The sequence below is a fragment of the Erpetoichthys calabaricus genome, chromosome 10, assembly GCF_900747795.2.
Source record: "Erpetoichthys calabaricus chromosome 10, fErpCal1.3, whole genome shotgun sequence".
In the NCBI taxonomy this organism is placed as follows: domain Eukaryota; kingdom Metazoa; phylum Chordata; class Cladistia; order Polypteriformes; family Polypteridae; genus Erpetoichthys; species Erpetoichthys calabaricus.
Window position 1 is genome coordinate 159,702,909 of NC_041403.2, and position 25,373 is coordinate 159,728,281.

At 39.3% G+C, this 25,373-nt stretch overlaps 2 protein-coding genes and 4 non-coding genes across 6 annotated transcripts; 5 read left to right on the forward strand and 1 right to left on the reverse strand.

Moving 5' to 3' along the window:
• Positions 1–137: 137 nt before the first annotated feature.
• On the reverse strand, positions 138–22,544 carry LOC114658470 (uncharacterized). The gene is made up of 2 exons (XM_051932472.1): positions 22,091–22,544; positions 138–592 (listed from the first exon to the last, which is right to left on the reverse strand). Exons 1-2 carry the CDS (start codon positions 22,491–22,493, stop codon positions 150–152), a joined length of 846 nt encoding a protein of 281 aa, XP_051788432.1. The 5' UTR covers positions 22,494–22,544; the 3' UTR covers positions 138–149.
• trnam-cau (transfer RNA methionine (anticodon CAU)) lies at positions 6,980–7,051 on the forward strand. Its single transcript has one exon. It is a non-coding gene; the product is annotated as a tRNA-Met (tRNA).
• trnaq-cug (transfer RNA glutamine (anticodon CUG)) lies at positions 7,451–7,522 on the forward strand. Its single transcript has one exon. It is a non-coding gene; the product is annotated as a tRNA-Gln (tRNA).
• Positions 11,029–11,100, forward strand: trnam-cau (transfer RNA methionine (anticodon CAU)). The gene has a single exon. It is a non-coding gene; the product is annotated as a tRNA-Met (tRNA).
• On the forward strand, positions 12,986–13,057 carry trnaq-cug (transfer RNA glutamine (anticodon CUG)). Its single transcript has one exon. It is a non-coding gene; the product is annotated as a tRNA-Gln (tRNA).
• LOC114659665 (histone H4) lies at positions 20,390–20,938 on the forward strand. Its single transcript, XM_028812264.2, has one exon. It carries the CDS (start codon positions 20,577–20,579, stop codon positions 20,886–20,888), a length of 312 nt encoding a protein of 103 aa, XP_028668097.1. The 5' UTR covers positions 20,390–20,576; the 3' UTR covers positions 20,889–20,938.
• Positions 22,545–25,373: the final 2,829 nt, after the last annotated feature.

Below are 25,373 nucleotides of genomic sequence, written 5' to 3' on the forward strand. Positions count from 1 at the left end.
ACCATATGCATAAAATGCTAAATGTGAACCCGTAGTCTGTAAAGCTGTAGAATAGGGGGCAATGGGAGGTTTACCGTAAAAGGATTCTCTCTTAAAAGAAAGCATGTGGTGGCTCTGAAAAGAGCCTTTGTTTTTCTTCAGTTGCGTCTTTAAGCGCGTTCTCCACGAATACGGCGAGCCAGCTGGATGTCCTTGGGCATTATAGTGACTCTCTTGGCGTGGATGGCGCACAAGTTGGTGTCTTCGAACAGACCCACCAAGTAAGCCTCACTAGACTCCTGCAGAGCCATAACAGCGGAGCTCTGGAAGCGGAGATCGGTCTTGAAATCCTGGGCGATTTCTCTCACCAGTCGTTGGAAAGGCAACTTACGGATAAGAAGCTCGGTGGATTTCTGGTAGCGACGGATCTCTCGCAGGGCTACCGTGCCAGGCCTGTAGCGGTGAGGTTTCTTTACGCCCCCGGTAGCAGGTGCGCTCTTACGAGCCGCTTTTGTGGCGAGCTGCTTTCGGGGAGCTTTACCGCCAGTAGACTTACGAGCTGTCTGCTTAGTTCTTGCCATGTCTGCACTTACTCTAAACTCAACGATGTATTAACTTCGTAATATATTACAACCCAACAAATGAATAGCGAAAGCGGCACGAGGCGCTTTATATTGAGGTCCTATCTGTTTCCGATTGGGTGAAAGGAGAGGAGGCCGGGTGTGCTTTCAGGCTCAGCCCAGAAGTCAGCTTCTGATTGCTCGTTTTAAAAGCTCGGCGCGAATTTTGAACGCTGCCTTTGTTTCCGTGTCCTCGTCTCCTAACGGCAACTGCCACCAGCTCTTCACAGAATGCCATTCTGTTGAACACTATTTAGTTTCTATTATGCAGTAAAGCGAGTTCTTGCCCAGACAAACATCCTGGAAAAAACATCACATACGAGCCAATAACACATAAAAACAAGAACTTAAGTCAAGAGAAAAGCCCACGGTAATTACACATGAAAAAAACACCATTTACTGGCAAGAACTAATACTAGGCAATAATTATACTTTCCCTTATTCTAGTGTTGTTCTTTTATAGGGCGGCACGGTGGCGCAGTGGGAGACCTGGGGACCTGGGTTCGCTTCCCGGGTCCTCCCTGTGTGGAGTTTGCATGTTCTCCCCGTGTCTGCGTGGGTTTCCTCCGGGCGCTCCGGTTTCCTCCCACAGTCCAAAGACATGCAGGTTAGGTGGATTGGTGATTCTAAATTGGCCCTAGTGTGTGCTTGGTGTGTGGGTGTGTTTGTGTGTGTCCTGCGGTGTTTTGGCACCCTGCCCAGGATTGGTTCCTGCCTTGTGCCCTGTGTTGGCTGGGATTGGCTCCAGCAGACCCCCGTGACCCTGTATTCGGATTAAGCGGGTTGGAAAATGGATGGATGGATGTTCTTTTATATAACCCCTCTTAGTATGGCCCTGGATGGACATAAAATGTCTATTACGGATAGAAAAAGGGAACATTTCAAGTTAAATATTGATTTCTTATATGATTTTATGCCAAAGCTACGGAAGGGAATGTGGAAACAATAGAAATTGGCAAGGTACACAGCTTGCTTTTTAATCGAATGCTACAATCAAGAAATAGACAACCTGAGGTGCCAATAGACTAAGTAGATGTTTTAAATAACAAGAAAAACTGTTTTCAAAGATTTTTTTTGGTTCCTACATGCTTCACAACAAGCATGGTAATAAGCATTAGAAACTGTTTCCAACATGCATCAATTGTTTAATTCTGCTTATCTGGGTCAGTAGGAGTCTATCCCAGCAGTCATACAACAATACATGAACACATGAAATACATGATACAATACAACAATACATCAGTCCATGACCAGGTATACACACAAAGGCTAATTTATCTAATGTCTTTGGACTTTGGGAGGAAACCAAGACAAACATGAGGAGAACATGCAAATTCTAAGCAGGAAGCACCTGAGACACGAAACCCAGTCTGTTCATTGCAAGGCAGCTGTATCACCCCAGGGAAAAAATAACTGTTTTGTTCTTGTTCTGGGGGTCAGATGTTCTGCTGCCATTTTCAAAATTACTTGGTTGTTGAGTGCCCACCTCAGTATGTTAGGTATCTGTAACTTTAGGTGTTTGCTGTGGAGGAGAGTAACCCATTGTTGCTCCTTTAAAGCTGAATGGGATGAGATTGGTGTTGTGCTTCGTTCTACAGAAAAGAAAAAGGTTATGGAATGTGGAGTTTTAAAAATCCAGCATTTGTGAGGAAGTCTGCAAATTTCCCTTTATTTTTCTGAGGTTAAAACTGGGGTACAAGTGTTAGCAAATTTTGGAGAAGACATCAAGTCCATGTGTTACTTCTTTCTCCTATTAAGTATTTTTGTTGTATTCTCTGAATATTACCTTGGCACACACAGTGTTTATGCAGTTCCACATGTGATTCCCCCAACCTTTCAAATACCAGGCTGTGATGAAAACGAGTAAATATTTAAAGTGCCTTGATGGCATGCGGATCAAATCACTTTTATCTTTAAATGAACTACTAGATAAGGATCTTGGGATTGCAAACTAAAATATGTTGAATTGACGTGCTGCTTTTGTGATCCTTCATGACTTTAGTGGGAAGCAAGATGCCACTGAAAGTAATCCTTTATCTCTCTATTATAAAAAAAAAAAAAGAGACGTGATTTTCTTGGTGAGATGAGTCTTTGTACCAAGAGATTTAACAACACCCAGGACTGGAAATAAAAGACAAAGAGTAGATGGCAAAGTAGAACGTCGTAAAGAATTCAAAAACGCTGGTGTGATACACATACAGAGCAGGTTAGAGATAATGAAAGTACGAAAATTTCAAAGTCTCAAAAACTGATAGTAAAGATCGCATTAGCACAAACAAATGGAAATTATTACTCTGTGAAATAACAGAAGAGTGTAAAGAGATCTAATATATTGTTCAGATTTAAACTTTATGTCGGAGACTTGTAGATCATCTAATTCATGTTGCCAGCGAGAATTAAAAGATTCCAAAAATGTCGGCATGGTATGAAGCCCCGTGAGACGGAGACTTTTAACATGAGATTCTTTCAAGTCACGCCCTACTTACAACAATTTTCAAACAAGACCACGGTCATCTAACCTCCATTGTGTGAATGCTTTTGTCAGACACACTTCCTGCACTCCCAGCTCTTATAAATTTTATCAGGACAATAATTTTATACTTTCTAGATGACACGTTAATGATTAAGCGAAGAAGAAAGAGCATGGACAAACATTCGAAAAAGCCGTTTTATTTATTAGAGAGAAAGAAACGATATTCACTCACAGGCAGTTATATGTTGCGTTGTCACAATGTAAGTCCAAACACGGAATCAAAATTCAATGCGATCCTGAAGAAAAGTTAATTCCAAATATTGTTTTTACTAAAGTTTTAAAGTAAAAGTAAAAATAATGCATATGTAACAATTCCCATGAAAATAACAATCTCTTTAAATTGTATATGCGGTAAACTAAACCCTGGGGTGGACGAGTGAAGCGAGCAGTGGAAGAAGCCCCCTAGTGTACAATAAGATAAAAACCACAAGAAGTGCTACAGCTCAGTATGAAGTGTTTTCCCACCTGAGATCAACTGAAAATTCACCACCAAGTTATATCACTTTAAAATGTAAAATATTAAACTATGTTAAGAAAGAATTCAGTGGATGCATTGAAGTTGGTTGTGGTCAGAGCTCAGTTCTGGAATGGAGCTGATGAATGGAGAGTGTGTTGTATCCTGGAGGATTGAGATTTCTAGTACATTAGGTCTGTGTCCATTTGGAAGGAAGTGTGTTGGTTCTTCTGGTCCTATCACTATTAAGTACAGTAATCCCTCCTCCATCGCGGGGGTTGCGTTCCAGAGCCACCCGCGAAATAAGAAAATCCGCGAAGTAGAAACCATATGTTTATATGGTTATTTTTATATTGTCATGCTTGGGTCACAGATTTGCGCAGAAACACAGGAGGTTGTAGAGAGACAGGAACGTTATTCAAACACTGCAAACAAACATTTGTCTCTTTTTCAAAAGTTTAAACTGTGCTCCATGACAAGACAGAGATGACAGTTCCGTCTCACAATTAAAAGAATGCAAACATATCTTCCTTTTCAAAGGAGTGCGCGTCAGGAGCACAGAATGTCACATAGATAGAGAAAACAATCTCTAGCAAACAAATCAATAGGGCTGTTTGGATTAAGTATGCGAAGCACCGCGGCACAAAGCTGTTGAAGGCGGCAGCTCACACCCCCTCCGTCAGGAGCAGGAAGAGAGAGAGAGATAGATAGAGAGATAGAGAGAGAGAGAGAGACAGAGTTTGTTTTTCAAGCAAAAATCAATACGTGCCCTTCGTGCTTTTAAGTATGCAAAGCACCGTGCAGCTGCACAAAAGATAGCAACGTGAAGATAATCTTTCAGCATTTTTAGACGAGCGTCCGTATCGTCTAGGTGTGCGAACAGCCCCCCTGCTCAATCCCCCTACATCAGGATCACAGAAAGTCAGCGCAAGAGAAAGAGAAAAGTAAGCTGGGTAGCTTCTCAGCCATCTGCCAATAGCGTCCCTTGTATGAAATCAACTGGGCAAACCAACTGAGGAAGCATGTACCAGAAATTAAAAGACCCATTGTCCGCAGAAACCCGCGAAGCAGCGAAAAATCCGCGATATATATTTAAATATGCTTACATATAAAATCCGCGATGGAGTGAAGCCGCGAAAGGCGAAGCGCGATATAGCGAGGGATTACTGTAGTTGTTGTCTGCAATATTAATGAAGTGACCTACCTTGTTTATTAATTCTTTTTCTGTTCCAAAATGGGCATTTTACATTTATGTCCCCTGCTAGGATGGCTGGATTGATTGGAAAAGCAAATCCAATTCTTGTACCGGTAGATCATTCTGGAGGTTGTTGTATGCTGCATTTATTCCCAAAGTGCCGTTTCCAGTATTTAGCATCACTGAGTTAGCATCCAATATGGTTAATTGTGGTGTGGTTGATTCAGAATGTTCTATTCCTCTTTTAACAAGAATGGCCATGCCACCTCCCTTCCCTTTAATTCTGTCAGATCTGCAGAAAAGAGTGACTTCTCATTCTGAATTCTGAACTGGGATGTAGATAAATCTCCCTGATTAGCATTACATTAATTAAATGCTAATCAATAAATTCAAGAAGTTTTTCTTTTTTGTTTTGTATACCATTAGCATTCCATATAGATGATCGATCTGAACTTATCTGGTGTATGTAGCAATACAGGAACCATCAGAGAAATATTCACAACAGCAGGAATGGAAGTCACAGTCATAATATCTGTTCCAGTTCTTGTTGCACATAATTTAGCAATTAATATCTGAACAAATTTTAGAAAACTTCTGGTTTTGGGGCTGGAAAATGTTTTCAGGCTAAGAGAGCAGAAATATTTTCCTTAGAGGGACCAGCAGGGTGAGCCTTAAGCCCATTCTGTTTAATCTGAGAAAGGGGTTTCTCCTCTGGGAGGACACCGGGTGTAATCTGCTCTGCGCTCGGCAGTTTTGCATTAGTGTATAGTCAACAAAAGTCCTCTAACATCATCTGTGAAGAAACACAGTGCCTGTTCTTCCTGAGGATGGATAGACTTCCATATTTTTGGTCATGCTTGTGACAACAAAAGGAACCTGGAAGTGACACATTTTATTATAGATTCTCAGTACCATTTTCTTGAGGTAAGGATAAGTTTCCTATTCACTTGTCTGCTCACAGCCACTGTCACGAGTAGAGTTTTACATATTCCACAGTGACATCACCTATCAATAATTTATTCAAGCCTCTTAGCTTCAGGCTGCATATGTTAATTCTTTTGTCTCTCCAATTTTGTTTCAACAATGGATTTGTTCTGCTGTGGCTTGTAGCAAATAATTACACAAAGATGTGCCGAGGGGCCAGTATAACAGCAAAGCCATCAGTATGGTATGAAATCTTCTGGTATGAGTATGCACATAGCAAAAGGCGACTGTGTATCTATGAGGAGTTCAGGACATGTAGTGTTCACTCTGGAGTGTCGGTCAGAACACAGGCAAAAGAATTCAGAGTATTCCACACTGCAGCTCAGAAGGAAATTATATCTTATTTATTGGATGGTATATAAAGAAGTACACATACATGTATATGAGTATGAATGTGTGTGAAATTTTAAAGTAAAAGCCATTAGTAACTTACACAAAAAATCCACTAGATGTCAATATTGTTCTCAAATGAGTCTGGTTACTAAATTGTCGGAGGTATAAAAATTAAAGCAATACAGTTTATCAATAAAACCGCGTCGGGAGACTTAACGTAAAGTATTGCATTAATGTAAAAACAAGAAAATAATGAGGTCATTAATAGCATAGTTCACAGTAGTAATGCCAAGTGAACATTCGAAAGAACTTCTAAAGACCGGCATGCACTGTTTACTAAAATTATATGGTTTATTTGATTCATATTAAGGGAATTGTCTATTAATACAATTCATAATGGTCTATTGTATTTGTAGCAGTCGAGACAATAGCGAAACTATGCCTTATGCCGTTTTGCACTGTGCCACCTTAAATATAAGTAATGTTTGATACGTTGTTCTTGTGTTTTATTATATTGAAATGTGATGACATTGTGGCGTTCTTATTATGCATTTATTTTCTTACATTCTCCATATACAAAAAATAACGGACAAACTCATTCTGTGGTAGTGACTTGCTGTAATAGGTCCAGATGTGAAAATACATGTTGCAAGTTTTTGAAATGTGCATTACACAGGCTTCGAAGCTCCCGATTCCATCGGGAAAACGGGGAGGACGACATACGAGCGCATGAGGAGTGTAGAAGGCGACGGGAACGTACGGGCTTCATAGTGTCTGAGGTGCGCTGCTATATTAAGACCTGAAATATTCCCTGACTGTAGTTGGATGCTTGTATAGTTTTTTTTTTTTTTTTACATCACTACAAAGTTAAATTTTCAGACAGCAGAGTGGCGCAGCGGAAGCGTGCTGGGCCCATAACCCAGAGGTCGATGGATCGAAACCATCCTCTGCTAACTTTTTTTTTTTTTTTTTTTTTTGAACATTGGCATATCTCAGCATTGTATTCTTCACGTGCTATTTACGTAGATTCATTGGTATACGTTAATTTTAAAACCCTATACATTTGAAATATTGTTTTCTCTGGAAAGTGTTTTGTGATCGCACACATTGCTATTAAAAGTACAGAATATATTCTTTTTCTGGGTAATATGCACAATTCAAAATGACAGATTTTTATCCGCGTCCCGGCTTTAGTCTTTAAACAACGCAATTATATAAGAAAACAAACGAGTTTTCTTTTTTGGGGATTAATAAAGTATCTATCTATCAATCAAAATACTTTTTACCTATTTTAATAAAGTGAATGCCTAAACACCGCGGGTATTTTAGTAGTACGATGGTGTAGAAAGTAAGGTTCCATGGTGTAATGGTTAGCACTCTGGACTCTGAATCCAGCGATCCGAGTTCAAATCTCGGTGGAACCTGCGCTACGTTTTAAATAAAAGTGCTACTGACCAGTTAATAGTAGGTAAAACGATTTCTACTTACGTATATCTGATAAATACGTTAATTGTAACAAGTCTCAGTCATAAACAAAGATAAATATCTAGAGTGAATGAATATAAATACTTAGGAACTTACCTAGATAACAATCTTAACTGGAATACAAATACAAAAAAATTATTTTCTAAATGCAACCAGCGCTTATTTCTCCTCCATAAACTCAAACTATTTAAAGTAGACAAGGACCTCATGTTGTCCTTCTATCGTAGTATGATCCAGTCCATGATCACTTTCAGTTTCATTGCCTGGTTTAATAGTCTGACAAACCAAAACTCAAAAAAAGCTCCAGCAGATTACGAAGTATGCAGCTAAAGTTATTGGGGCTGATTTAAATGATTTGACTGGTGTGTGTCAGAGGGCAATGCTAAAGAAACTGGAAATCATCTCAACTGATGACAGACATCCATTACATGTAGAAGTAAACTTCAGTAAATCAGGAAGGATAGTTGCTTTGAAAACCCACACAAATCGCTCCAGAAACTCCTTTCTTCCTAGTGCCATACGACTTTTCAATAAGAAATATCGGAGATAATGTTTAAGGTTTTGATATATATCCTGTTACCTTTTTTTTTTTTTGGTATAAATATGTTTTGTCTAACTGCCTTACCTTAACCTTTCTTATTTCTATTTGTCTGTTTTATTTCATTCTGTCTGTTACCTGTTATTAGATGCAACTGAGAAGGCAAATTTCATGTTTTCCTGTGTAAACATGACTAAATAAAGAAACCTAACCTAACCTAACCTAACCTATAGATTGACACGCGAACGTTCAGTTTGGCATAGTAACGCAGTGTCGCTTTGCTTAATGTCGTTCGTTAAAGCAAGCTATTGACAGAAAGATATTTAGTAGTGTAACCTTTTAATGGTTCTCCAATCCTCAAAAAAAAAATTATTTGTGACACAAGTTCCAAAAAAAGTTAAATAAAATGTCAGTAGCACTTAGTCGTTCATATACTGTAGATTCAGAAGGCTCAATTAAGAAAGGCTTGCGATAAAGTATAGGCAAAGAGGATAACTATAGTATGTGCATTTTCAACAGTAAGATAAAAGATTATGCAAGTAGATGAGCCTGTGGTGTCCCGGATAACGGGACCAACTGTCAGACAGACCTCAGTTTGTGAGACTTAAGGACCAGGGCCGCTGCTGGCCAAATGGGTGCCCTAAGCAGAAATTTACTTTTGTGCCCCCTCCCCCAAATATTACGGAAGTAAAAATAAAATAATAAAAAAAACACCTGCTATAGGGGCCAAAATAGAACTTTATTCAAATAAGGTGTGCTTAGCCTACTCTGCGTTCACCGTAAAATGCAATATATACGTTTATATTTTTGTTTATTTGTATATGTGTATTATTAATATTAATTTATTATTATAATATATAAAAACGATTTTTTTGAGCAGCTGGGATGGTGCCCCCCTGGGAGTTGGTGCCCTACGCAGACTGCGTACTCTGCATATAGGGAGCGGCGGTACTGTTAAGGACCACACCTCTGACGTGGATGTGAACAACACTGGGACACCAAAAGGAACAGTCCTGCCTGCTCTTCTCTTCACTCTGTACATCTCATACTATAAATATAGGATCAGGTCATGTTACTTGCGGAATGTCTCAGATGATTCAGCAATTATGGGGTATATAATGATAAGGGGGATGAGGCAGAGGAGAGGAGTCAGGTAAACAACTTTGTTTCTTGGTGCAAAGAGAATTGTCTGCATCTCAGAAATCAGCAAAACCAAGGAATTGCTTATTGACTTTTGACACACCAAATATCCTCTATGTCTGGTCACTAAGCAGGTAGTGGATATAAAGATAACGAGGTTCTACAAGTACTTGGGGGGCCACATCAATAACAGGGTGGACTGGTCTCAGAACACAGAGGAACTATATAAGGAAGGGCAGAGCATGCTCTTTTTTACTTGGGAGACTGAATAGTGACATCCATCACATCTTCTGTGACTCTTTGATAACCAGTATGGTGTGTGTTGGGTTGGTAAGATCACTTCAATAGAGACCCACTGAATGTACAAGCTAACTAAAAGGGCAGGCTCAGTTATAGGATGCATTCTGGACCATGGAGGTAGCAGCAAAGGAGAGAGGTAAAACAAAACTGAGTGGCATTATGAACAATGCTGCACATTCTCTCCATGACGCACTAACACTGAGGCGTGTTCTTTCTTCTTCCTTTTTAGTCATTCTGGTATATGTTCAGACAATAGTGTGTGTATATTTGTATTTATCTGTCTATTTATGTATTTATTCATTTAAAGAGCTTTTATAGAAAGCCAAATTCCCCCTTGGGGACAAATAAAGATCTATCTATCTATCTATCTATCTATCTATCTATCTATCTATCTATCTATCTATCTATCTATCTATCTATCTATCTATCTATCTATCTATCTATCTATCTATCTATCTATCTATCTAATGAGCAACCAGACATGTGTAACTGAGGGATGTGCAGCTACTGACATTTGAATACATTTATGATGTTGTTGTTGCAATAATTTGCAGAACTCTGAATTGTTGCAAGGTTTATTCAGTGAGGCAAAGGCATGTTACTCTGCACTATTTTGTTTCCTAAGTATAAATTCTAAAACTTCACAATTGTACTTTTCCAAACAAAATGTATTTTCCAAATGACTGGATAAGCAGGTTTGAAAGATGGAAGGACGAATGGATGTAATTTTGTTAAAGCACGATGCACATAGCCACCGACTATGTTAGGCAACAATTATCCATCCATCCATTATCCAACCCGCTATTTTCTAACTACAGGGTGACGGGGGTCTGCTGAAGCCAATCCCAGCCAACACAGGGCGCAAGGCAGGAAACAAGGGCGCGCACACACACACCCCCACACACTAGGGACAATTTAGAATCGCCAATGCACCTAACTCACATGTCTTTGGACTGTGGGAGGAAACCCACGCACACACAGGGAGAACATGCAAACTCCACGCAGGGAGGAACCGGGAAGCTGTGCCACCCAGGCAACAATTATGACTTTAAGGAAAAAAAAAAAAAAAAAAGATTTTAACTATTGTATGATACACAATATTTCAATTGAATAATAAATGTATTGCTTTTCTTTTCTTTTGCCTTGTTATTTTTATACTCTGGTGTCTTTTGTGATTTAGTTATAGTTTTGAACATTTGAGACCTATTTAAATCATTTTATGGCACCATTAAGTTTAATTTCTTACTTTGTCTTTTATTTTTATTTTCTTCATTATGTAAAGCACTTTGAGCTACTTTTTGTATGAAAATGTGCTATATAAATAAATGTTGTTGTTGTTGTTGTTAAGTGATTATTTGGTTTACTTTTATTTTATTTTAATAAAAATAAACTAGATTTGAGAAATATCGCCCTCTAGCGACATGTTGATTATTTATTTATTTAATTTACAAGTAGTTAAAGACATATAGCAGAGTGGCGCAGCGGAAGCGTGCTGGGCCCATAACCCAGAGGTCGATGGATCGAAACCATCCTCTGCTATAAAATATTTTTTAACCTTTTATTATTCTGTTCAAAGCATCAATTGTATCTTCCTGTTATGTAACATTGCTTACTTTGCAAAGTTGTTGTGCCAATAACATACTGAAATTATGTTTTCTTTTTATAGCTCCTTGAAATGGAGCATATTGTCAATCGTTTTATAGACGAGTCTATGCTGCTGGGTACAAGGCGGGACCTAACCCTGGTCATTGTACAGTATATCCACACGTCTATCTACACTCAGTAAGGGTTTCCCAGTGGAGAATTTTACATTAGATAGATAGTTCCTTTCTAAGTAGTACCTTCTAGTGAGACAACGAAGTAAAAAAAAACCGGCCTTATCCAATGTACAAAACATACACACTGTAGTACCCGGCATTGTCACCCTAGAGACGGGGATGGAGAGGCGATCGATAGCAGGGTATTCACAGGTGTCCTGATTTCTACGTTCCTGGAACCCCTGGAACTTTCTCGTTATACCTTTCAAGTCCGAGAAGGCTCGAGAACGCTGGTGGAGATTGTCAGGACAGTATAAAAACGGCGATGCAGATGACAACGGAGAGACGTGGAAAGGGACACCACACGATATGTTTGACGACGATCTGTAACACTGTGAGAGTGCAATAGCCCGTCTAGAGAAGTGACTGTTATTTTTACAGAGCGGTTTACATGGCTTTTACAGCGTAGTTTATTTATGCAAGAAGACTATTGTACATCATTTTTTGTGGAAACAATGCGCCCATTATTTGGCTTAACTCCCATTCGTTATGGGTCGTATAGCCTTTCTATCTCGATGCTCTACAATAATATATAAAAAATGGTCCCCAAAGAAATAATTTTTGTTGTCGCGTTTTATCTAGAGCAATTCGACACGCTTAATATTGTAACGGGATTGGGATGGAATGGAATTTGCCGCTTTACACTCCGATGGGCGCTCCCAGCTGCTTATCTCATTTGCCCACACATAAACACCGCCTGCCCAGTGGCGTCGTTAGGCAGGGGTGTTCCAGGGCTTTAGCTTCCGATCTCAAGCGTGTTGCCCCTAATCTTCGAGAGACGTCCCCCAGCATGTTCACAGAAGCTAGACCTATAGCCCCTGATCTTTGAGCCTTGTTTCCCCCTGTTCAGCTCTCGGAAAACGGCCGTGGACAGCGCGAAAACATCACGCCACCCCCCATGCGGTTTTCAATCGGACGCATCTGACAGTAAAAGGTGTATTGCAGAGGTGGGGCTAAATTCTCGCGCACCCGGGGTCACAGGCAACTTGTCTGTCTCCCTGTTCCTCCCCTCCGTGAGCCGACCTAATACTCGGGTACACATTAGAGCCACGCAGCCAGGGGGATGGGCTTCAGCAGCGGAGACACGCCCCTCTCAATTTAAAGTCAGCTTCTCCAGGAATCCCATCATTTTGGACTTGGCCTCTCAAACAGTTAGTCCCTCTTATATCCGGACACAGGTGTGCTACAATATGTTTCGTTTGCTTCTTATTTATACGATTTTTTTAGAACATCTATAATTGCTTTTTGGGCAACATAGGAAATGAACAGGTACTGCATCCGAAGAGTCTCCTAAGACACTCAGAAAACTTCAGGTGAGCTCAACTATGAGGGAAGGTGAAATGTCACAGGTAGGAACTGCGGAAATTCTCACCAGAGGTAAATAAAAACTCTTAAATATGTGAAGGTCGTCCCAAATATGTGACGCAAAAATGCAGTGTATGCATCGGGTAAAGATTCCGAGGGCACAGTAGTATTACAAGTATATTTACATTATTGAAAAAAAGCAGTGAAAAGTTTTTAGTAAGTCAAACTAGCACCTAAAATGTAAATAAACACGTTACAGTTCTTTGTCATTACCGTATTTACTATATAAAGATGCTTAACACGGTTCCATGGTGTAATGGTTAGCACTCTGGACTCTGAATCCAGCGATCCGAGTTCAAATCTCGGTGGAACCTGTTTGTTTGTCTTAGTTCATAAAATTCGGACGCACGAAATAGAGAGACATTACTGTCCGGTGATAAAAGTTCAGAGCGAGATTTAAAAGGACTGTAACTGGTTACTTCACTTCCTGAAAATCTAAGGCAGTTTACTCTGGTTTTTTGTTTTTAAATATCTCCAGCGTGGATAGCGGCTGACAATTGAAGTTAATCTGCTTTCAGGGGGACTGTGCAGACCTCCAAATTCTCCTGGAAAGCACTTTCTTGCCCTTGGCTCTCACAAGTGATCCATAATCTGAGGTAGCTAACATCTGTTAATATTAATATAATAATAATTACTATTTGCTAATATTAATCAGCTAATATTTGTGTTCTCAACACCCTCTATCCAAAATCTATAAAAACAATCCGAGAATTATTTACATTGCAGGGATTTCTTTTCTTACCCCGAACGGGGACCATTTCTTTCTCTTTCTGTATTTTCTTCCACATAGAGATACGTATTTGAGGGCACTTTTTTTACACGCACAAATTTAACATGATATGGGTGATTTATGATTTATAAATATGCCACAAGTGTGAAGAATTTAGGAACATTTATTAATTCATACAGATGTCTTATATACTTTGCACAAGAACTTTTTGGGAAGTAATTGTACATTAAAGTTTTGAATCATTCATGTTTTTATAAGTTAGGATATGTTCAGTATTTTTCAAATTGAACTTACCTCTTCACTGTAATGGTATATTTTAATTTGTAACATGACAATGATTTTTGAAGTGAAGCATATTTTTTAAAAAATTCAAAAAACTAAATAGCCTGCTCTTGTGTTTTACAATTGAGCTAATGGGTGCAATGCATATTTGTTATGTTCCTGAGGCATCCTTGTAACAAACAAAAGTAAACTGGAAAAATTAAATTTTACCACAGATTCTTGGTATTATTTAATTAAGGTTAGGCTACGATTTTTGCTTATTTTTCTGTTTACAGTGGATGTCATAGCTGGTGTTATGAAACCACCATTCATTCCCCTTCTTTCTTCAAATTACAACCCCAATTCCAATGAAGTCGGGACGTTGTGTTAAACATAAATAAAAACAGAATACAATGATTTGCAAAACCTTTTCAACCTATATTCAATTGAATACACTACGAAGACAAGATATCGAATGTTCAAACTGATAAACTTTATTGTTGTTTTGCAAATCTTCACTCATTTTGAATTTGATGCCTGTAACACGTTCCAAAAAAGCTGGGACAGGGGCAGCAAAAGACTGGGAAAGTTAAGGAATGTTCAAAAAAACACCTGTTTTGAACATTCCACATGTGAACAGGTTAATTGGAAACAGGAGTTTGTCATGATTGGGTATAAAAGGAGCATCCCCAAAAGCCTCAGTTGTTCACAAGCAAGGATGGGGTGAGGTTCACCACTTTGTGAACAACTGCGTGGGCAAATAGTCCAGCAGTTTAAGAACAACGTTTCTCAACGTACAATTGCAAGGAATCTAGGAATTTCATCATCTACTGTCCATAATATCAACAAAATATTAGAAAAATCAATATTAGGAGAAATCTCTGCACGTAAGTGGCAAGGCCGAATACCAACACTGGATGCCCGTGACCTTCGATCCCTCAGGCGGCACTGCATTAAAAACCGACATCATTCTGTAAAAGATATTACCACGTGGGCTCAGGAATACTTCAGAAAACCATTGTCAGTTAACACAGTTCGTTGCTACATCTACAAGTGCAAGTTAAAACTCTACCATGCAAAGTGAAAGCCATATATCAACAACACCCAGAAACGCCGCCGGCTTCTCTGGGCCCGAGCTCATCTGAGATGGACTGACGCAAAGTGGAAAAGTGTGCTGTGGTCTGACGAGTCCACATTTCAAATTGTTTTTGGAAATCATGGACGTCGTGTCCTCCGGGCCAAAGAGGAAAAGGACCATCCGGATTGTTATCAGCGCAAAGTTCAAAAGCCAGCATCTGTGATGGTATTGGGGTGTATTAATGCCCATGGCATGGGTAACTTGCACATCTGTGAAGGCACCATTAATGCTGAAAGGTACATACAGGTTTTGGAGCAACATATGCTGCCATTCAAGCGACGTCTTTTTCAGGGACGTCCCTGCTTATTTCAGCAGGACAATGCAAAGCCACATTCTGCATGTGTTACAACAGCGTGGCTTCGTAGTCAAAGAGTGCGGGTACTAGACTGGCCTGCCTGCAGTCCAGACCTGTCTCCCATTGAAAATGTGTGGCGCATTACGAAGAGCAAAATACGACAACGGAGACCCCGGACTGTTGAGCAACTGAAGTTGTACATCAAGCAAGAATGGGAAAGAATTCCACCTACACAGCTTCAACAATTAGTGTCCTCAGTTCCCAAACGCTTATTGAGTGTTCTTAAAAGGAAAGGTGATATAACACAGTGGTTAATATGCCCCTGTCCCAGCTTTTTTGGAACGTGTTGCAGGCATCAAATTCAAAATGAGTGAAGATTTGCAAAACACAATAAAATTTATCAGTCTGAACATTCGACATCTTGTCTTTGTAGTGTATTCAGTTGAGTATAGGTTGAAAAGGATTTGCAAATCATTGTATTCTGTTTTTATTTACACAATGTCCCAACTTCATTGGAATTGGGGTTGTACATTCTGCTTATTATTTTACTTTTCATCTTCAGTTCCGTTTCTTAAGCAGTTACAGATGCATGCTCAAATTGTATGATTACATTTTCCCAAACAGTGCATAGTTTTCACATTATATATTCTGTGTGGTTAATTTACAAAGCCTACAGTGAGAGATTTGGCACGGCAATGATGAGTACACATCAGAGATTCTTTGTACTTTATACACATAACAATACATCTAAACAGATTACACTGCATTAGTATTTTTAATAAAAGTTTTAGATTTTTTTTGAAAGAGCCAAACAAAGTGCACATATTACAAAAAATAAGAAAATGAAAAGTACACCGTGTACAAGAGAGCCAAGCTGTGATGAAACCAACTTCTTCTTCTTCTTCTTTGTCTTTTTATGGCAGTTAGCAGACCCACCTATGGTGCATTACTGCCACCAACTGGACTGGAGTGTGGTGCAGAATAAATATGAAGGAAATAAAAAACCTAAGTTTAGAACTGAAGCTAAATTACCCAATAAAGCCCTGTAGATTTTAAATGCTGAAAAATAGCCCTATATTACGATCTATGGTTACTTTAGTAGCTAATCAAATCTTTTAAAGTAAAACTCATTGCTTGAATTGCTGCCTGAAGTTGTTTCCTTTCCTTTTTGTACACTTCACAGTGAAATATAACGTGTTCTACTGTTTCTTGCTGATCACAGTACCTACAAAATCGTGATGGGTGTTTTCCTATTAGATATAGTAAATTATTTAGCATTGTGTGTCCGATTCCTGATCTAGTTAGAATTATTCCTTCCCTTCTCATTTTTCTACCTTCCCCCACAAATCTAACATTTTTATGTATTTTTTACAAATGCCACTCCCACTGTACTCCCATAGATCCATTGTTTTTGCCATAAACCAGCGGTTCTCAAACTGGGGGGCACAAAGTAACAAATAAGGGGGCGCGAATGTTGCCATTTGTGGTGTAATTTCGCTATTCGTAGGAAAATTTTAAAGTTGTAGCGGTGTATCGGCAGCAAAAAAAAAATAGGAATAAATTTTATTAGGGTTTCAAAAAAACGTTAGGGGGGGCGCGATTAAAACTGTTATGAACACTGGGGTTGCAAATACTTGAGGGTTGAGAAACGCTTCCATAAACCAATAATTTTTGAGTTTATCAATCCTATAGTTTCAGTTTTGCTAATTGAAATATCTATATACACCACGGACCATTTTACAGCCATGACGTCAACCTTTTCATTCTCTTCAAGGTCTTTATGTGCAGGAACCCATAAGAAAACCACATACAGTTAGGTCCATAAATATTTGGACAGAGACAACTTTTTCTAATTTTGGTTCTGTACATTACCACAATGAATTTTAAATGAAACAACTCAGATGCAGTTGAAGTGCAGACTTTCAGCTTTAATTCAGTGGGGTGAACAAAACGATTGCATAAAAATGTGAGGCAACTAAAGCATTTTTGAACACAATCCCTTCATTTCAGGGGCTCAAAAGTAATTGGACAATTGACTCAAAGGCTATTTCATGGGCAGGTGTGGTCAAGTCCGTCGTTATGTCATTATCAATTAAGCAGATAAAAGGCCTGGAGTTAATTTGAGGTGTGGTGCTTGCATATGGAAGATTTTACTAGATTGGACTTTGCTAAAGAACATCTAAAAAAGCCAGCACAGTTCTGGAAAAACATTCTTTGGACAGATGAAACCAAGATCAACCTCTACCAGAATGCTTGCAAGAAAAAAGTATGGAGAAGGCGTGGAACAGCTCATTATCCAAAGCATAGCACATCATCTGTAAAACACGGTGAGGCAGGCAGTGTGATGGCTTGGGCGTGCATGGCTGCCAATGGCACTGGGACACTCGTGTTTATTGATGATGTGAAACAGGACAGAAGCAGCCGAATGAATTCTGAGGTTTTTCAGAAAATAACAGCTAGCTAGATAGACTGAAATTAAAGACACTATTAGATAGATAGATAGATAGATAGATAGATAGATAGATAAGACACCCTCTCTTCCCTGACTATGTCCTCTTTTTGAGACTTAAAATAGTGGTCTTGCCAATATTTATAAAATTCCTAAAACTGTCAGGGATTTTGTCTTGATCATTATTCAGACTAATGTTTCTCTACCGCTGCTATTGTGTATAATGGTAGTGGGTTGTGGTGGGTCGCCTCTATGACAGTTGTGCACAATCACCCCTCCCACATTGACTCCTGTGTTTAATTCACCAACGGGAACCACCACCCCAACTGCTCTGACAATCGTGCTCCATTCACCAAGGAAGAGCAGCCCCTGTGGGTCACGAAGACAATTTCATGGGAAAAAGTGTGTTGCAACACAAAAAAAGGTTGAGAAACAATGACATAGACTGTATGAACAAACAGCAAACCTACATTTTTTATTTTGTCCTATCCATGAGCAACCCATATATGTTTTGAACCTGCAAACAGTTTAACTCTTGTGTGGCGTAGAGTTCATTTAAAGAAAAGCACACACGTTTTAGCTAGGAGGACTGAGCAGAACCACATTACTATTCAACACAAACTTATATGTACAAATGGTTCTGAAAAAACAAAAATGTTCATGTATAGAAAAGTAAAATCAATCAATCAATCAATCAATAAATAAACCTTGTGTTCAACCAGGATGAGACAAGCATGAAGCTGAATGAAAATTATCCACCTTAATAAAATGATATGTGTCTGTCTGCAAGTCTGTCCTATGTCACTGTCATTCCAAAATGTGGCACATCACAAACATTATTAGTAATAAAATGCATTACATTAGCCATTTCAATAGAAGCATTAACACCGCTTTCAAGAATCCCTTACCAAATGGCATATCACCCAGACTTATGCATTGCAAGATGGGCTGCAAACATTAACGCTGAGGTCTGCATTGATTACTTAGTTTTCAACCCATTTTAGACTGCTAGCACAGCTAGTTATGAAGATTTTTGCAGTGTTCTTTTAAGAGAGCAACTGAGTAACTTGCAAAACAGTTTACATTATTATCCAGCAAGTGAAAATAAAACTCTATACAGTCAAAGAATTACATTTAACTTAACCTCCTATAATGTTATTCAATTAGAATTCTTCAGCAAGAATAGAAAATACATAAATAAGATTGTGGGTTCACTTCCCGGTTCCTTCCTGTGTGGATAGCGCTTTGAGTACTGAGAAAAGCGCTATATAAATGTAATGAGTTATTATTTTTATTATCCATCCATCCATCCATTTTCCAACCCGCCGAATCCGAACACAGGGTCACGGGGGTCTGCTGGAGCCAATCCCAGCCAACACAGGGCACAAGGCAGGAACCAATCCAGGGCAGGGTGCCAACCCACCGCAGGACACACACAAACACACCCACACACCAAGCACACACTAGGGCCAATTTAGAATCGCCAATCCACCTAACCTGCATGTCTTTGGACTGTGGGAGGAAACCGGAGTACCCGGAGGAAACCCACGCAGACACGGGGAGAACATGCAAACTCCACGCAGGGAGGACCCAGGAAGCGAACCCGGGTCCCCAGGTCCCCCAACTGCGAGGCAGCAGCGCTACCCACTGCGCCACCGTGCCGCCCTATTTTTATTATTATTATTATAAATAAGTTATGTCCAGCAGAAAAAAATCCTCATATCTTTGTTTTCTTTCCTTAACTTTACCAAGGAATAGGTGCTGTAGGCTGGGGCGAGGTGTGGAATCATAATGTCTTCCTATCTGTGCTGTTTTCTTGCAGTTCTTGTGATCTCATTTCCCTCATTTTATTGTTTCCAACAGTTTTTTTTTGTCTGAAATCAACCAATGAAGTACAGTGAATGTTTGCTAAAAAATATTAAACTATTTGTCACACATTCTTGCTGTTAGTCAAAATGTTTAGTTTCATTTGACCGCTGTACTTTCAAGTCAGAATACTCCACCCAAAAAAGTTTTTTTGTGTGTGCATGTGTGTTAATTACCCCATGTGCATTGTAGTGATGACCAAAACAAAATGTAATCATGTTTTCAAGGAGAATGGAGGTATAAAAAAATGTTATGAGAGAACAGGTGTCAATGCTGTACAATAAATGATATCAAAAACAACCATGAAAAAAGAAAACCTCACTTTACTCGGATCACAGAATCCAAATACCACTTATCCCCTTGTGGTTTCACAACATGCAAAATGCATTTATATTTTGCTAAAATATTTTAAATACTTCCAGAAAAACTAGCATAGGGCATAAATGTGAAACATATCCATAAGGATTGAGCTTTTCAATTCAACATCTGTCTCTCCACCTCATTCATCCAACAAGGGTCCTGACTGAAGTGACCTGCTTTTGGGTAACGTGTATCAATAACAGATTTAAAAAAATATATTTTAAAATTCCAAAGCCTTATCTACAAATTCCACCTGACTGCCCTTAACTAGCCCAAAAGACGAAATGCAAATTAACAGTGTACTGAATTATACTTGCTAATTGTAAAGGAAAAAACACCTGGTAAAATGCAAAAAATTGCTTACATACATAACACAAAACAATTATAAGTTACTATTGAAATTTCTAAAAAAAAATTCCATTTAGAGTTCAAAAAGGTCACATCAAATTTAGTTTTTAAGATAGACAGAAAGTGTATTATTTAAATTTTGAATATGGAAATTTTGTTACACCAGGTTCAGTTTCGGTTTTACGTGCATCTGCTCTAAATCAGGTGAAAAGTAAAGCCGTGCAAGCTCGCGGTTTGAATTTGAGCGCCCATTTTAGAAGTGCTTGTTTCCTAATAGGTCCGGTCAATGCCTTTACAGCGCTTTGCTTCGGTTTGTTCGAAAAGTAGTCTACGGCAGTCTGTTGGTGTTTATTTTGTGTTTGAAAGATAACGAATAGTGAGTGATAATGTCTGGTCGCGGAAAAGGAGGAAAGGGTCTTGGCAAAGGTGGTGCTAAGCGCCATCGTAAAGTTCTTCGTGACAATATCCAGGGTATAACAAAGCCTGCCATTCGGCGCTTAGCTCGTCGAGGTGGAGTAAAAAGAATTTCTGGCCTGATATACGAAGAAACTCGCGGAGTGCTTAAGGTTTTTCTGGAGAATGTGATTCGAGATGCCGTTACTTACACAGAACACGCAAAAAGGAAAACCGTCACTGCTATGGATGTCGTCTATGCGTTAAAACGGCAAGGTCGGACCCTGTACGGTTTTGGGGGTTAAGATATGAGCTAGTTAATGTATAGAAATCAATGGCTCTTTTAAGAGCCACTCATTATGTTAATATAAAGAGCGTGTCATCTGTATGTAATAGAATGGATAACGTAGCCAACGCAGGGTAAGTGCTCATTTCATGCGATACACTCCTGAATGAAAACTCCCAGGGAACGGGAGGCATAATTTTATTATAACGACTACATTGTTTAACATGTGTCCTTTTTACTGCAGAGGAAAAACTCAACCACCATTACTTTTTTTATATACTTTATTAATCCCCACATTAATTCACATACTCCAGCAGCATACCGATTAAAAATACAGTGCAAGTAAATAAAAATTGAAATTTAAAAAACCGAGTGGATTTTGCAGACTGTTGAAATTTGCGTTAGCCACTCTCGTACAAAATCACGAAGGTTTATCGAATGAATAGCATCTTATTTCGCCACGTAGCCTTGTCCCCTTAAATGAAATACACTGGCTTCTATAATCAATGCGAAATATTGACTTAGATACCACGAAAAGGCAATAGTCAATTTTTGAAAGTAAGCTAATTATAGGCAAGAATAGACCAATCAGAAGAGTCTGAATATACCGCCTATTTCGACACCCGGGAACCCGCGGAAGAAAAGACGCTTTACGTCAGACAACCGTGGCTGTATGGGAGTGCTCGAAAAGTGTACATCTTGCCGAGGGCTCAGATGAACTGCCTTGAGCCCGATACATTGCTGATAAAGGATTAGTCGGTCCCGCGATCCTGTACAGGGTAAGTGGGTTTAGAAATGAAACTGACCGGTCTGTCTAGCCGATGTGAAAAATCACCAGCAGTTAAGGTCGTGGGAGAAATTTCTACAGCCGACCAAACAGTTGCAGACTAAAGCAAGTCCAAACTGTCTGATACAAAGATGGGTATCGTTCAAGTATGTGGTTGGTAGCAGACTACTCAGTTGGCGTGTAGCATCCGTAAAATTAAAAAGGGGAAGACTTAATAGCAATAAAACTCCGTCATAATGGGAAATTTTATAGCGATCGATTAGGCTTAAGTCAGTGTTTTCTAATCAAAAACTAAGGGAAACTGGTCAAACTACATAGCTCAAATAGTGGCACATCTTTTAAGATTACGCTCTTTGATTGAAGGAAGTTGTGGCTCTGAAAAGAACCTTTGTGGTTGGGGAAAAAAACAAAAAAACTTGTTTGCCTTTATGCACGTTCACCGCGGATACGTCGGGCCAGCTGGATGTCCTTGGGCATGATGGTCACTCTCTTAGCATGAATGGCACAGAGATTGGTGTCCTCGAACAAACCTACCAGATAGGCTTCACTAGCCTCCTGTAAGGCCATGACGGCAGAGCTCTGGAATCGCAAATCAGTTTTGAAATCCTGAGCGATTTCTCGAACTAACCGCTGGAATGGTAGCTTGCGGATGAGGAGCTCAGTAGACTTCTGGTAGCGGCGAATTTCTCTCAGAGCCACTGTTCCTGGCCTATAACGATGAGGCTTCTTTACGCCGCCAGTAGCAGGAGCACTTTTACGAGCAGCTTTGGTGGCGAGCTGCTTTCGAGGAGCTTTACCGCCGGTAGACTTGCGGGCAGTCTGCTTTGTTCTTGCCATCTTTGTTAGTCTGTTTCCTTATCTTTGGGAAAATATACAAGGCAAAACTGCCTTCGTGGAGGTTTATATAGAAAAAGGCTTCGTTCTGATAGGCTATATCAGGAAGGGGTGGGCCCATGGTTATTGCTGTCTTTCTATTTGACGTGACAGTTTTTAATTGACCAATTAGCAATCGGAGCTCGTTTTTGAAAGACGTTGTTTGGTTTCACATCCTACTTCCTTCCTTCCTAGTTGATGTCGACCGTTGAATTTCACATGGCAATGCTTTTTTATTTATTTTAAATCTTTGTTCTTGTTGTTTCCAGTCTAATCGTGAACAGTGTAGAGACAAATATGTTACCAATTACATTATTTTTTCCCTTAATCAAATTTTTCATTTTTCGGGCTGCGCCAGCCAGCCTCCAAGTTACAGGGGGGTTTGATGTGGGGAAACCTCTACGGGGGAGTTATGGTTGTACTTACTAACGTTTAGCAGAAAAACAGTATGAAAAGAACAATGCTTTGGTGTTTAACAAGAAACCGACAAAAGGAAGGGATATGGCTGATAAAAGTAAAGCAAGCCAAAGAAGAGAGCTAACGGGTATCGTTCCATTTTTAAAATTATTGTGATATTTAGTTTTTTTCGAATAGCTAAATAAAAAGTAACTAATGAACAGAAGGTATTCAATAATACTGTTTGGATCTTCCAGGTTGTCAGGTATTCTTCCACTTTCTAAACCTCCTTTAATGATTTTCAGATCATCGAGGGCTGAACCTTATGCCATCTGAATTATAAATTTGAGACGAGACTAAACCACGTCCACAAAATCCTTCACATCCCACAATATCACGCTTTTGATTAATTAATCTGATGTTAAAAGGAAAAATACGCCCAGAACACACACACAAGAAGAACAAATCCCACAGAAGACGCCGTTTTGGCCGGGATTAAAGTCCTGCTGTCTAGAGCTGTGATGCAGCAGCAAAAACCGATTTCATGCCATCTTCTTTGCCACTTGGACTACAGCTTGGTATCACTTACTGTGTGATATATTACTGACATCATCTGAAAAAAATTATTAAATCCCGTGTACATCCTCATGTTTTAATTAGTATTATGTTATTTGGCAGTTGCTTTGACATAGTGATTGACAATATTTCAGGTGACGAGTGTAATGTATTGTGATCATTCAGCTCTTCAAATTGAAGAAATGGACAGATTACGGTACATTTATGAAAAGTTTTGCTTTTTTAAATTGAGCATTTCCTTTGTCCCAAAAAGCGTGCATTACAGAAGAAATGGTAACATTTAGCAATCAAACAATTTCTATGAAAAGTGTTTTTCTCATTTTCGTTTATCCGAACCACCTCTTTGGTTATAAAAAATAATTACCACCACATTAAACTCCAATTCAGTACATTCATTATGTTTCCTATATATTATATAATTTGTAACAAAAATACAACATCTTCCACCCTGATACAATCAATCTTTTCGAATGCAATAAACCCTAAATTAAATTGTAAATGAGCCTTAAGCCACATTTGTTGAATGCAAGTCACCTTTGGCTAAACATCCATAGACAACATGTTATATCGTGTCATTTTCTAAATGAGTCTCAAGGTGGCTGGAGCCTATCACTACTACCATAGTCGGCAAGGCAGGAACAAACCCTGTGCAGGGCACACACCAGGGCCAGTTTAGAGTTACCAATCCATCTAACCTGCATGTTCTTTTGACTGTGGGAGGAAACCCACACAGAAACAAGGAGAACATGCAAACTGTACACAAGCAGGACCTAGGATGCAATCCCTGGGGGGTATTTTTCGTACGTGGATTACTTGTTTAGCCGGATGTAATTATTGACGATTTGGCGTGATCCTGGATCTGTCGGTTTTTCAAAACTCTTGCTGGATGTGTTGTCATAGCAACACATCCTAATCCTCAAACCTGCTCGGAGCAGGTTTGTTCCATGTAAACAAAAATTAGCTCACACACTTAATCAGTGTCCATGTGTGGAATTCATTCAGTCATGACTTCGCCATTTATGAATGAGCGACCAATTGATATATCGGTACGCAAATTATAAGAAGAAAATTTCATATAGAGAGGGTTTTGTGCGATCGACAAGATCCTTTATTACTCCCGGAGGAAATTCTTTTCGAAAGATACCGCTTTAGCCGAGGGGGAATATTGTACCTCAAAAATTTATTAGGACCTTATATTCGAAGTCAAACTTGGCGAAGTCGGGCTCTCACAACCCTCCAGACAGTAGGCATTACTTTGAGGTTTTTTGTAAGTGGCACTTTTTTTATATACTGTAGGCGATGCGGAAAATCTAACTAAAAGTGCAGTTTGCCAGGCAATTCGTAAAGTCTGTTTGGCTCTGAAATGTTTCCTTCGGGTTTTTATTGTGTTTCCTGGACACCTGCGTGTGCAGACAAAAGAGGCGTTTCATGCCATTGCAGGTAGGTAATACGCAGGCAAAAACACCCACAGTTCCATAAAGAATCTCACAATCAGCTTAACATTCTCATTACCCAGGGTTTCCAAATGTGATTGGGGCACATGGGACTGATCACAGTGGAGTTTGATCAAACATTACTGTATTTGGAAAATGTACCTCTCGTCCTGATGAATAATCAGACACAGTGTCTTCATCAAATATTTGACCTTCGTCAATATCTCGTTGGTCAGACACAGGTTCTAGGGATATGACATTCCCTGCAACTGACCCAACAAAAAAAGAGGGCTATATGGAACATATCTATAACACACATGGAGGACAAATAAATGCAATGACCATCCTTTACCTGAAATGAAGTGACCACTGCATCCTGCCATTGGTTCTGAGGAGGAGCTTCCCCCTGGAATGCCCTCAGAAACAGGGCGATGGGCAT

Bases quoted from the DNA above. Each gene is read 5' to 3' on its own strand.
- LOC114659665 (XM_028812264.2), top strand. From the start codon at position 20,577: ATGTCTGGTCGCGGAAAAGGAGGAAAGGGTCTTGGCAAAGGTGGTGCT.
- LOC114658470 (XM_051932472.1), bottom strand. From the start codon at position 22,493: ATGGCAAGAACAAAGCAGACTGCCCGCAAGTCTACCGGCGGTAAAGCT. The intron at 593-22,090 runs GTGCATAAAGGC...TATTACGAAGTT, and splicing joins CCGACGTATCCGCGGTGAAC to AATACATCGTTGAGTTTAGA.